The sequence below is a fragment of the Porites lutea genome, chromosome 6 (genome assembly GCF_958299795.1).
Source record: "Porites lutea chromosome 6, jaPorLute2.1, whole genome shotgun sequence".
Classification (NCBI taxonomy): domain Eukaryota; kingdom Metazoa; phylum Cnidaria; class Anthozoa; order Scleractinia; family Poritidae; genus Porites; species Porites lutea.
This window is the reverse complement of record NC_133206.1, coordinates 23943482-23958122: the sequence shown is the minus strand read 5'-3', so window position 1 is coordinate 23958122 and position 14641 is coordinate 23943482. Positions and strand designations below refer to the sequence as shown.

General features: G+C 39.4%; 1 protein-coding gene across 1 annotated transcript; it reads left to right on the top strand.

Moving 5' to 3' along the window:
• Nucleotides 1–4138: 4138 nt before the first annotated feature.
• LOC140942056 (calumenin-B-like) lies at nt 4139–14408 on the top strand. The gene is made up of 7 exons (XM_073391042.1): nt 4139–4326; nt 6623–6822; nt 7919–8085; nt 10765–10825; nt 10959–11050; nt 12123–12212; nt 14018–14408. The coding sequence occupies exons 1-7, from the start codon at nt 4139–4141 to the stop codon at nt 14114–14116; spliced, it is 897 nt and encodes a 298-aa protein (XP_073247143.1). The 3' UTR covers nt 14117–14408.
• Nucleotides 14409–14641: the final 233 nt, after the last annotated feature.

Here is a 14641-nt window from a genome sequence, read left to right as displayed (position 1 = left end):
ACACCTTACTAGTACCCTCTAGAATATGCCAAACATATGCGTAAAAGGCACTCGGAACAAAAGTAGTACTTAGTAAGGGAGGTAAGGGTAAAGTGTTTAATCTAACTTAAAGGAATAAATTAATGAGAATCGAGTGAGTGAGTGGGTGAGTGAGTGAGTGAGTGAGAATAGTATAGTATAGTATAGTATAGTATAGTATAGTATAGTATAGTATAGTATAGTATAGTCATTTGATGGGCTCCTGGTATAGTATAGTATAGTATAGTATAGTTCAGTTTAGTAAAATCCAACTAGTGGTCTATTATCAATGCTCCGTTCTGATTGGCTGAGCTACTACTAGGCAATATGTTATAGCCCACTAGTAGCGAAAAGCGCCCGCTTTGAAAACCGGAAATAATGGCTTAAAGTCTAGCTTTCACTAGCTTAAGTTGATTTGTCTCGTTATAATTGACCAACTGGTTGGATTTTACTAAAACAATTATTCCTCTCGCCCTCATGGCCTCTGAGTCAATAGCCCATGAGACCGAATGGGCTATTGAATCAGAGCCCATTTCGAGCTCGAGGAATAATTGTTTTTTATACTAAAACAGTGGATAGCGTTTTTCGCGCGCTCTGATTGGCTACTCAATCAGTGAATATCCTGCACTATTCACTGATTCACCTCCAGTTCCTCCGAGCGAGCGACGCCAAACTCGCGTAAGTTGCGAGCAAAATGCCTTCCCGCTTTGCTGCCATAATAAACAGAGAAATTTCACAACTAATCAAGCAAGCTGTTCCCGAAATACACCAAGAAGGTGACGAAGTTCGGTTTGGAAGTTTTAACAGGTAAAGCTTTGTCTTTTTGACTTGAATTTATTGATAAAACGGGTGAAAAAGTTTTTTGTGTACAAATGCAAATTAAGCTTAAGTCTTGCGTTACTTTATTAAGTTGACTTGTTCATAAATAAAATTAAAACTAAATCTAAAAATCTTTTTACAGAATCATTTTAAATACAAAGAGAATTCACAACTCCTTTTGAAGAAATTTCCCCGTCAGAGCTAAACAAATGCCTTCAAAAGTTTTATTTGTCGGCAAGACAAAGCGACGACCGCGGCTGCTCGGTCATTGCGCGCCAAAATTGTAATCGTTGGCGACAATAAATGAGTTAATTATCTCGCTGTTTTAGTACATACTAAAACAATTATTCACCTCAGTGTCGGTGGCTAGCACCTCCACTTCGGTGAATAATTGCTATGTATCGTTATTGCGCCTTAGTGATTGATCGAGTGCCATTTGAGTGCCTCCAAAGGACTGGCAATATGAGCACCGCCATCCCAAACAAGCAACAAAGAGAAATCTCACACCTAGAATATTATATGTATTTATTTCAAGACAAGTACGTGGAAATCGCTCGCGAATCCATGGAGAGCTTTATCAACGCACGTTAAAACAGGACGTACTGAAGCAAAGACCTTCCTCGCTAGCTTCTAAGAACATTTGCGTGGACTGCCTTGCTATCGTAAGGCTATTTAGCTCATAGTCGGCGGCCAAAACACTCTCTTTGACTAAACAAGAGATATATTTGGAACAGTAAAACTAAAATCGTAAATAGGTCAACACAGGGAAGGTACAGAAGGTTTAATCGGCAAAACAAGTCGCTTTCCACCGTTGTTCAACTGTCACGTTCAGTTGAACTGATAGGATCACGTGCCTTCGGAAGCTTGATAATATACTATGAAGCGATGCATCATGGGATATTTGAAATTCCCCCCTTTAGTGCCGCATGACTACGTCATCCATGAGCTAAAAATAGCTTTTGTCACCTTAGACCCCCTGCGTGACTGAGACAAACTTTGCATTTAACTCAAATAAACGGTTAAAATCAGAAAAAAATGCGACTTGATCAAAGAAGGCTACCGAAATCGGATACCTAGCTCTGTCTTAGTCCGATAGCACTCCTCCAAAACCGAAATTGCTAAAGATAAAATCGAGTTTGTGTATGCTTCTTGCAAGCCTGTGGCAGAATTTCAAAGCAAAAGAGCACAACAGCATTAGCACAAACCGGAAATTCTGTTGTTGTGCGGCCAGGTTAGGGACCATACATAAGCACTCAAGAAAAAAAAATGAGCAACCTTTGCCTATAAATTTAACCTAATGCACTGTCTTATGAACAACTCTGAAGCCCTGCTCTCCATACATTTCTTAGTAAAATGCCGTAACATAATTTTACCCTCAGTAATAACACCGCATGAGAAATAAAATCACTTATCTGTACGGTTTTTTTCATGTTTAACGTTTGCTTAGGACACGTTGATTATTTTCCTGTTCAGGATGTATGTTATCGAAACCAAGCTGGATTTTGTTTCTTTTGACGATAAAAATCTTCAAAGACGACGAGAATTTGTTGGCGAAAGTGACTTTCCCATACAAAACTCTTATACTGGTGAGGTTCAATGTCTGAGTCACAGCAGGAACCAGAAATTTATGACGTCAGTAATGCAAAGCGCTATTACTGCGGGCCCGTAATAGTCCCTCCCCCGCCCCCCCCCCCCCCCCCTCCCAATAAGAGATAGACCCCCACACCGGGAGTACTCTATGAGAACAGTGTGTGGGTTCTTTAGCGTCCCATAGAATTTATAAGTTGGTAAGATTTGTAAGACGCGGCCTATGGTTTAAAGTCCTTATCCGAGAAGACTAAAAAGTCTAACCGTTTGCACATGTCTTTACAAAGGCAACCCTTCTTTTAAGACCCAGAGCGTTGATCCGGCCGGGTTTTGAAGCAGCGACCTCCCGCTCGGCACACCGGTGCTTATCCAATTAAGCTAACCAGGCGTCGGATTGTTTGGGGACATGAAAGAAAACATTAGTGAACTCACAAAAGAGAAAATTTCAGTTTTCCCGGATGTTTGTTTTACTTAACAATTAATGAATGAGACTGAGTATCTTATGAATAATAATGCAGATCGAGGAGGGTGTTATTCAATAATTGTTTTATTATTCATTCAAAATAATTCCTAGTTTAAAAACATAGCTAAAACACGCTTACTTCCATCGATGTTAAGTTCATATCTTCGATAGTGCATAGGGTTGTTCAGCTCTGCAAATATTCTCCAAATAGCAGATGTCGCCCTTCGAGTTGTTTTCTTGCTGTTCATGCCATGTTTCTAGTTATTATTTCTCCTAGTTCTTACTCTTGAAATGAGTAAAATGTCCGCCATTTTTGTTTTCACAACCAAAACAACGGCAACCTCGTCCTCAGGTCTTCTCGGTTAACGATGTATAACCTGCAAGGAAGCTGCCCTTTTGACGTCATCGGTTGATCAATCGCAAATTCTTCCAAATTCGGTCATCAGTAGCTGGTTATAGTGAATTATGCATGTGCTTTTAGCCAACCAGCATCGGGGAAATATTTTGTATGAATAATAATGACCCTTCACTGATTTCGTGCAACCAGAAACACAAATATATCACGCAGACTTATCCTGATCCCCAATTGCCGCTCATTAGCCAAGAATCTTGAGTTCATCAATACAGTCAGTATATGTGTTTATAAATATCCGGTACAACACGAACAAGTCCCATTTAAACCGATTGATTTTTATTGCGAAACTGGCAATTTTTAAATCAACCGACGGAGCAAAGATAAAAGGCGACAGTAAACGAAAAGAGAACAAGCTTTCAAAGAAAAGATGACACAATTGCAAGATAATGTTAAGTTAAAAGAACTCTGTACTCTGTAAAATTCATCGCAAAAATCGGCGATAATTATTTTTACGGAGTTTAAGATGCCAAGACCGTGGCGACGGCCCGAAAACTTTACTTAATATCTTATATTTACTCTCAGCTTTGATTTCACCAGAAAATCCTCTGAACATAAATCAATTTACTGATCAAAGAGTGAAATTTTAGATCAGTTAATGTTGAAACGCGAAAGATAAACTAAACGACTTGTTATTCTTTGTGCTTTCGCTTCTCGTGCCCATGCTCCTCTAGCTACACAGAACTAGAAGACCTGGGTCGAATGAACGTGGCGCACCTGTGATTGATCCACGAGTCACAGCTGACTAAACACGAATAGTACGTAAATAAACAGAGAAAATAAGCCGATATTCTCTACTTTAATATAATATCCTCTTCACCAGCAAGTAAGATCGCAGCATGTGGATAAGTGTCCTCGTTGCCTTGGTTCTGCTCTTGTTGCTGACGGAGTTTTCCTTAGCTCATTCTGAACACCAATATGACGGGCGAGCGCATAGCAGCCATGAAGATCATATCGCTTTTCTCGGAGAAGAGCTCGCCAAGGAGTTTGAAAAACTTACGCCGAAGGAGTCTAGGAGACGGCTCAGGTAGGTATTCTGTAACCCCGTTATAAAGTTGAAGCCGAATCTTAATAGATTTTAAAGCAAAGCCTTCCCTAAATCCATTTTTCTGAAAATCAAGGTATTTAGGAATTTGTTAGAAATCTTTCACTTGAAATATTACCCTCAAAAAAATCTGTCTCACAAACACAAAATGTGTTCAAAACTTACGACTGACTCATACGCTATATACAATGCTATTCAAAAATATGAAATAACAAGTTTTGCTTGACTTGGTAAAGTTTATTAACAACTGACTTTATTGTCCGTTATGAAACAGTGATGAAAATAATCAGTTATGAATCAGTGTGCGTTAAAAGCCCTGGATATGATAAGTTATGCACATGTTTGTGTCCGTGCTCTACGAGTAAATATTACGTTTGCTCACATACAAACTGGTTTGCGTTTAATGAGAAGCCTTTCGGCTATTCTGGGACATTTCTCTCGCAAAAATTTAATTCTGAGGATAAATCATTCTATTAATCGTAAAAGCTCGCATCCGCAGTCTCAATCTTAACAAATTCCGTACACCCAACAGAAATACCATCATGCACGGATTTCTTCGAATCCAGAATTATGGCGTTAAATTTAAAATTACCGTTGACTGCAATAAAAAAAATGCGCAAAGCCGAAATTTTAGCGAACTCTCCTAAAATAAGTTAAACCGTGAAAAAACATTTACGCTTGGTTATAATTATACCAAAATACCTTTCCTGTTCATAAAACGACAGCTGCTCAAATATTGCAAAAATTAATACGTCTTTTGAAGCTCATTCAATAGAAAGCACACTAAGATCTCGTTACCAGTCTGCTTACACCTCAATCTAAATATCACCAGTTATGGAAATTTAAAGGTCGTGCGTTGATTGGTTATTGTTTGACAGGTAACAGGACATAGAGCGATATTATCACCGAAGACAAAAGTCAATTGGAAAAACTCTAACCCTACCATTAAATGAGACAACTGGTAGTGATGTATAAATTAGAGGATCGATTATTACAGTCGGAAGCACTCTCAATGGAGATCCTCGATCGTAGGCGCAGGACAGCTCTAGTTACGGCTGCCCTAGACGAAAACCCATTTTAACTTTCTCCTTGCAAAAATTATTCCTGTAAATAGCCAGCTCGAATAAGGACACTTGTTCTGCCTTGTGAGGGTCTCTGCTAAAGAGCGCTTGGACTTTACAAGGTAAATTTGAATACTATTAGCTGCTTTTTTTTTTTTCATCAACAAAATAATGTCCTTTAATGCCAGTACCTATTAAAAATAACTCAAAAGAATAGAAACCTGTAAAAGTGTACGGAACCTAAAATAAGGGCAAGCATTCCATACAGCCTGTACAGTCCAAAGCAATTTTTATTATGCCTTTTTTATCATTATACCTCTTAGTTTGTTGCAATTTCGCCTAAATTAAACACAGGCGTAATCTTCAAGTTACCATGTGACTCTTTTAGAAATAATGTACCGGGTTCGCTCCAAAATCACACAACATTGACAACAACGTCAGAGTGGCAACGAGCAAATAAGTCAACTCTGAAAGACAGGCAATGATCCAGTATAACCATGTCTTGGTCATTTGAAAGTCCTGTTACCGCGTTAAAAACTGGTCAGCGGTAACTACCTAAAGTTTACAGGAATCGCTGAGAATAGAAGTTCTGTAAATTGGGAAATGAAAACGTCACTTCTAGCGTCGGTAAAAGAAGCCGAAAAGGCCAATTCTTGCGGAACCAAAATAAGTACTAGCTAATCTTTGGGTGGCCTTACGAGATCTCGTAGTTGGTGTCTCCTCTTTTGTTTTTTAGCAACAAAACTTCAAAAACACTGATCATCTATCAAATGCTTAAGTTTATTATTTATCATTAAAACGGCTTGCACAGCAGTCTGTTAGTGTGCTGATAATTTATTAAACCCTGCTTCCAGATCGCATATTAAAACTCTTCGATGAGAATCATCTTTTTTCAGCTTAGCTACGTATAAAAATTCATCAAAGTGAAAAAACCATTTTTCCTCTCATTTGGCCAATATGGGAGCAGCCTACGAGCAGACTAGAGTTTCTTTCCGGCATGGCTTTAAGCATTTACGAAGTTGATGCTTAAAGCCATGCCAGCAAGAAACCTCTGCTCGCAGGGTAAAATGAAAGTATTAGTTTCTACTCAAAATTTGCGTCTGGCAAGCAATATTTGCCGAGAAAGAAAGTTTAGAGGGGCAACACTCTCTTCCCTGACAATTAACTAAACTTATTCAGTATAGGGTTTCTAGAGCCTCAATCTTTTATATCAACAGAATGTTGGTACCTAGGATCGACATCAACAAAGATGGCTTCGTAGAGGAAGCCGAACTGGAGATCTGGATCCGACATAAAATGCAGAAGTGGACTGTGCACGAAGATGTAGATGCCATATTTAGAGATAGAGACCTAAATGGGGATGACAAGATCTCGTGGAAAGAGTACATGACAAGAAGCTTTGGATTCACAGAAGAAGGTCTGTGTTTACGACTTATTAGTTTCAACAAGAAAGGCTAACGTTTAGGTTTGTCCACTTGAATGTTTTACATTCAGATTATGCTATTTTTTCATGCTCGATAGATGTCGCTAATAAGGAATTTAAGCAGCGACGCTCCTAATATGCTCAAATAGGATCACTATTATGCTCCAATATAATAAACATAAAACTGCTATTTTCATGATTTTCTTCGCTCGATTGTTACAAACAATGTAGAATGAATCATCTTAGTTAGGAGGTGTCTGACAACGTGGTAGAACTGGAACTAATGCAAGCCATGTTTTTCAGGCCGGGTCTTAAAATGCTGACATGTCTTCTTTGGTTGTATCTTATATAGGCTCCTGTATATAGAAATCCTATAGTTTTGGCGAAGTTTTTACAAAACGCAACGAGTCAAAAAAAGGTTGGGCTATTAATCCAGAATAATATTCGATTCTTTTGCCTCACTATTATGCTCAAAATCATGCCGGCTTTATATGCGGACACTTCACTAACGTGACTTAAGAATTATCAGCAGAAAGCCAACATGTATTAAACTGGGGAAAGTGAACTACTAACAGCTGTGAGAAGAAAATACTATGAACTACCTAGTGTACTATCACAAATTCTGCAGTCTAATTGACTAACGTACTCGCTATTATATTTATTTGCGTGAAAGACAATGAGTAGCGAACAGGCGTTTTGAACAAAAGCAGTGACTACATCTTCAACGAACCGTTCTCTTTTTTTGAGGAAAAACTAGGCAAAGGAAGTACCGATTCTATCCCTGGAAAAAGTTAAACAACTGAAACGACGCTTAGCTCTCTAGTTTAGGCTGTGTTCACGAATGCTTTTTTAAACAATTTCATCAGAACGTGGTTTAGGCAATGTAAAATCGAAGGTAGTTTGTCTACAGTTGTTTTAGTATACTTGCTCGAGTTTTAAGCGAGTCTTAAAAAAATCAAAGTCTAAGTGTTATTGCTGTTAAAAAGGATATTACTTTAATGATACAAAGATAATAGGCCATGGACTCCAACCGTTGTTGTTGCTTTTTTTTCTGTTGGTTGTTAATCCACTGACTTTGATTTTTTCACAGATATGCACAATAGATGGGAACGATCAAACCTAGAACAGTATGTTCTGTATGACAAGAAGAAGTGGAGATACAGTGATCAAGATAAGGATGGAATGTTGAACAGACAGGAGTTCGAGTTCTTTTATCATCCGAAAGAACATGAAATCATGTTGCCTTATGTAGCTGTGGTAGGTGAATACGTAAATCACATTTTCAGCCTCTTCGACTTCTTTTCTTGTAACTCATAAACAAGTTCAGATAACAGCATGATCTCCTGACTACGCTCCCCTTCGAATGCGTACCTCTCAATGAAAAGAGCGTCAATCGCAGCATTTTCATTAAAAAGTAAATTTAGAAAAACACAGGGGCAATGCTAATATAGTCTCCCTCGCAGCCGTTTTTTGGATGTCACGCAGCGCCCAAAAGAATATTACTATTTTGGGGGAGCGTTGCGTGACATCCAAAAAACGACTGCGAGGGAGACTAGGGCAATGCTAGCCTAAGAAAACAGCCGACATTTCACGACACCACCACTTGTTTCCCCGCGAAATGACCGCTGTTTCTCAGAAGGTTCAGGGCAATGTATGACCCGCCACTAGCTTTGTATTTGAAAAGGCCAGGTATACTTACCTCTTCTAATATCTATCATTTTCGTAAAGACTAGGAGAGTAGCTTACCTTCTTCCTCTTCTTCTTGCAAGTTTATTTACGTCTGTTTCTCGCCGAGTGTCGACGTTGAAAACATTGCCTGGTATTGATACTTTTCAAGGCAAAAATTACCACATCCAGACGTTTTCCACCGGTTACCCAAATTTTATGAAAAACTGCACAAATCCAATATTCATTTTTGTCCAAACTGACTGGAAAGCGCCGCTTCAGCAGCAAATAAAGGCCGAAAGTAAGGGTTTTCTGACTTCTATTCCAGTCCGGCCGCCATTTTGGCTGATAACCTGGCCTTTTATAGCGATCAGCAAAAATAACAACAAAACAGGTACTGCCGACGCACATATACACACCGGCCCAGTCCATGAAATTCCCCTGTGGGCCTAGTCCTTGGACCCCTTCGTGAACCCGGCCCATGGACTACTCGGGTGGACCACCACTAATTTTTGAACATGAGGTCTAATCAGAGTCTTTGTCAATAAATTTTATATATCGTTACTATTAGGATTATGGACTCCTCGTATTATAGACTTGTTCCATTAAACTTGTCCTGAATTCCATACCAATGTAAAGGGTTTGGGTTAGTCTGGTGAAGGAGTAACAGTGAAGCCCACTTACGTATGCCCCACTAGTATGAATTTCAAAACCTGTCTTTTCGCGTAGAAGAGGAGGAAGCCCAACCTCGTCCCCAGGACTTTTCCCTTAAAAAATTTTTTTAACCCTAACTATTGTACTTGCGCTTTTCTCTCTCACTGTGACATGGCAGTTTCAACCCATCTTTGTGTCGTTTGTCGTCTTTTCTGTTGTCCTATGTCACTGTTGCAACTCGGGGGGGGCTTCTTCCTTATAAGGGGCTAATGGGTATGTGCCGCGGGATGGGGTCGCATTTTCACGACTGGATTGACTATAATGGGGTCGCATTTTTAATAGACTTACTAGAATGGGGTCGCACATTTTCGCACATGATTTTAGGGGTAAGACAGTTCTTCGTATTTACAGTTAGCAAACGAAACAGAATTTTTATACTGTAGGTGAAAACTACTTCATTCAGTATAAGGTAGATACATAAATAGAAAGTGACGAAGGTGGGATCGCGAAAATTACATATTTGCCCAAAAGTGACTAAGACGGGGTCTATAATTGGCCACAGAATAAACTAAAATGGGGTAGAGGCTCTGAGAGGCCAGCGGCACATACCCAGCAAAAATTAACCTAAGTAACCCCTCCCCCCGGGGGGGTGTTGTAAGGCCATGTCGCTTGTCGGAATTTTACCCTAACAGGGCCACACTAGCCTCCAATGCAGCTTTTTGTATGTGAGAGTCAACGCATTGCGTGACTAACAGGAAGAAGTAACGTATGATCATTTAGTACTCTCCCCAGGCGTCCCTTCCCATGATAGCCCGTCAGCAAACTTATTGATTAATTCTCCTTACGGAACAAGCACAAAATGACCTGAATATTTTTAAACATTGTGGTTGGACAGATGTTTGACAAGCTTCGGGACATAACAGTTATATGCAAGTTATTAGTGTTTGATCTGTAAGCAGGAGTGAATAAGTTTGCCAAATGAAAAAACATTTCCATGGGCCATCAAGAGAAGGAAAGTCTGGGGAGGGTTGCGCAGGAGACTTCTTCCGCCCTACCACAAATATTGTTATTCTCTCACCAGATAAACCGAATCCATGTACCAAATTCAAGAAAATTTGAACGGGTGCAGTATAATATGAGAAGCCCATAAGCCTGATAATATAAACTGACAGCAGTTTCGTCCATTATTTTAAAGGTTCCTAGAATTCTTTTAGACCTCTGGTAAAATTCATCTTCAAAAATTAGGGGTGGGCCACAGGGGAAGTCCATAGACCGGGTCCACAAAGGGGTCCATTTCTGGGGGTCCATATTTTGTATGCGTGTACTGCGGACGGGACTGTGAACTATGATGAAACGCGGCCTGGACCTCCATGTTTTTGCCTTGGCCGCTTCAGTGCCTTTACGCTGACGCAGAGTGCCGTCTATTTTCTAGTAATTCGGCTAGTTATGCAGTGTGATTCTGCGAAAAATCTTAACTGTATGAGAACATGAGCAACCTTTCTCTAAATCTTTTTAACACCCTAAAAAAATAGTGCTTACTTTAGAACAAAAGTTTGTTCATTTACCATTCTCGCAACTGGACCTATCAGTCCTCACTTGACATTTTATTGCTGGTAGGAATTAATGGATCAATACGACAAGGACCAAGATGGTCGCCTCTCCCTTAAAGAGTATTTGGGTAAGTAAACGGACACATTTTTAATTATCTAGAACATTCTCACTTCAGTTTCTTTGCCATGACTGTGTTTCTGCACCTGTTGTTCGCTTCGTATCAAGATAAACTAATCATGAAGTTAACTATTACATTGCAGCTTATATCAACATGCCAGGGTCCTTTAATTCGTTATATATTACAGAATTTAATGAGCAGTATGATGCAGACCACGACGGATACCTCAATCTCGTAAGTATGGCAATTTAAAAAACCTTACGAGCAGACTTGACAAGACAAAATGAAAAGATGAATTACCACTGAAGAGTAACCGAAGCCGATAATCGGATTTTGGCCAATACCAGCTTACTTTGTACATGTGAAAACGAACACTTATACGATACTAAGTATTCCTCTATATCCTGTATCGAGAGTTTGTATACGATAGTTAGTATCGTATACAAAGTATAATATGATCAGACGCCGTCACTGATCGATCGACGCAGTGCTTCACATTCAAATTCGGATTTAGAAGGGCTGAATTCATTCCAGCTGCATTGAGTTGAAAAGGAGAAAAATCAAAAGCATTAATAATACATCATTTGGTTAGGTTTATGTGAAGTTCGACCTGAATCAACACCGGTCCTCACTTAGGCGTTATTACCGGCTGAGCCAGGTTTGAAGAGCGGCTGAGCCAATCCAAATTCAATTAATGTTTGAATCTGATTTTGATGCCGTACTTTACATGAACTAATTCATCGGATTCGATTTGGCTCATGTTAGCTACAGCTTATGAACCGGACCTGAGCAACATAACATCGTAATTCTCAGCGCGCTTTCGGCTTGTCAGAACTGACAGGCCAGACTATACCCGTCGTAATGAGAATTTCACTTTTAATTAAAACCATCCAGCCATGACTGGTCCAGTCATGGTCCGGCCGGCCACTCAGTTCTGACTTTTGGAATCAGTGTCTGTTATAATACACCTTGAATGGCTTTAGGATGTGATGTCACGAACAAAAGACAAAACTAGGTCGATAAATATTGATCCCAATAACAAACTTGTCCGCAGCCGAGTTATCATGAGTAATGACCATTTTTCTGCTTGATAAACTCGTTGACGAGAGTACAGGAATGACTCAAGTTAAGTGAACGCTTACTCCAACAGTGTGGCGTACGTGGTACTTGAAATAACTCACGGTTTTTGCTATTCGCTTAAACAGCGAGAAGGAATTTCATTCTTTACCATCTTGGTGATTTTAGAAACACATAGCTTAACTACAAAGGCTGATGAGAGCTTGAATTTGTGTTATTCCTTTTGCAGAAAGAAGTAGAGGTGTGGAGAAGACCAAAAAATTTCAACAAAGCACTAGGAGAAGCTCAACATTTGATAGAAAACGCCGATATGAATAAGGTATTAATACTGATCTTTATTGTGGGCATTAATTCGTACATGTTCTTCAGTCTCATAATATTTACTAGCATGACTTTCCTGACATGAAACAAACACCATATTTGCCAATTTTGATGCATTGCATTTGCTAGTGGAATAATGCTTTAATTGGAAACCACGTTAACGTATTTTCGCTTTTAGTTCTCGGCCTCGCTACATCTCAGCACAAATCAGAACGGCTTTACGTTGGTTCATTATGTAAGTAACTCCGACTGCGTCGAGAAAGTAGAAGAAAACAGTAGATTTAGTGGGCAAAACAACAACGCTGTATTTATATACTTTAAGAGCAATTTGGCGGCCGTCACTGGTAAAATACGGCGCATGCGCAAGAATACGTAATGTACATGACTTTTTATGGTGGACAGAGATAGCAGCAGGACGACAAATTTTCTTTTTCCTTATGAACTTCAAGGCAGTTGACAGGCTAAGAATCCTACTGCACTGGAGCGTAGCGTCCATATACACACATACGCCCGCGCGAACAGCTGAAATCTGGGAATTTTTTTTTTCCAGGAAGCATTTTTATCATTAAATCGGGATAACGGGTAAAGTTTTCACATAATATTGGTGTCTTTTTGCGAGTATTTCCTTTATTCTTTTATTATCCTTTTATTATAACACTAGAGGTGAGTAAAACAAAAAAACTAAGGACTGCATTTTATTTATTGAAAATGACCAACGAAAAACGCAGGAAATGGCATTTCCACGACTCTAAATTAAAACATTTTCTGGGGGAACATGCCCCCAGACCACCCCCCGCCCCACTTTGGAGTGCCTTCCGCGCTCTAACTTTTCTTTCCATGCGTACACTTTCAAAATCATACGCTACAACCCTGCTGCAGGGCAATTTAACTATCTTTGACAAACTGAGTCTGAAACAACGGGAATCATCTTCATTATCCGGTCTGCCTTTTTCGCAAGCTTCGCCGTAACGTGCGTTATTCCTTTTGAAGCTAAAATATTTAGGTTGTTTGAAGCGGCTACAATGGCAACATCAAAAAGCAATATACAGGTCGAGTGAAGGAAAAAAAACTCTGCATGTGCATAACATTATTTGGTTGATTCTTTCCCTTCACTTCTAGGAGGGTGGAGTTTTACGAGTAGGAACAAAACAAACGAAGATAATTCGGAGTCTTTTTTACCTTCCTTAACTTGAACGCGGCAGCTAAGCAGTAAACTCCGGAAAAATAGAGAGCTTTAGATTCTAAAGGACGACAACGGGTACGAGATTTTCTCAATACTAGGTAAGTAGTGCGCGCGCGCGAACCAACCTCATTTTGGCGGGAAAATGTGATAGCAATCGTCATTCTACTACGAGTTTTAGTGAGTATGTCGTAGTGGCGAAAACAAGTTATCAAATGTTAGGAATTTTATCATTTAGCGATCGGGAGAGCGCTTTACCTCCTACAACGGAAATAAGCGTGCTAACTTTGGTGGTGAAAAAAGTACAATGAAGCTTTCCGGGGTGTCTATTTTTAAAGAATAGGCTAAAAACTTAAAATTAAATGTCGTTCTCGTCCTCGAATCTAAAGCTCTCTATTGTTGAGCTTGCATTAGACGAATTGAGCAAGGCACATTTACAATAATCGCGATAATTTTCTAGAGAACGAATGCACTAAACAACTCAGTAAAGTCGCATTGCCATGTCCGTCATCCTCATGGCTGAAACTGTCCAATGAACCCATAATTTTTAATTCAAACAATTTTCCAAGGTGCAAATTAAACGGTACTGAGCAATTTTTAATCTCTTTTTCTGTGTTATACAGGATGGAAAATTGACAGCGGACGAGTTTGTGATGAGCCACGAATTCTTTGCTGGAAGCATGGCAACTGAGTTTGGAAAATCTTTCCATGATGAGTTTTGAATCGCCGAAAAAGAGGAACTTTTTTGTAAATAATGAAATTGCGAAAAAGTAGAGCTTTAAAAGTGGATGTTTCAGTTACATTTGACTGATATAAACGGACTTATAAACTGGCCATTTTTTGACGAAATTAAAATTATTCTTATTCTCCACGCATCATTGAATAAATTATTAATTAAAGTACTAAGGTAAAAGGAGAGTAAGTAGGCCACGAAGAGCCGAAAAAGCTCCAACCTCGGATAAAACCGGTTGAGAACCATTAAACAAAAGAATTACTTTTCGGTCATCCTGTCAAAAATGCATACGCTAAAATAAATACATTTATTACATAGACGGAACTTTCTCAAAAGTTTTGTCCTTAACTACTATACGTAAACATGGAGAGTGCAAGCATATTACAGGGAGCAAACCATGACTTTCAACCAGAGTGAATTGCAGGTGCGGGCCTTTAACTGTCTGGTTGGAATTCATTAGTTGCTATAATTGTTATCTGTCCCTCCCCCGGCCAGGGCACCCCGCAGGACTTGC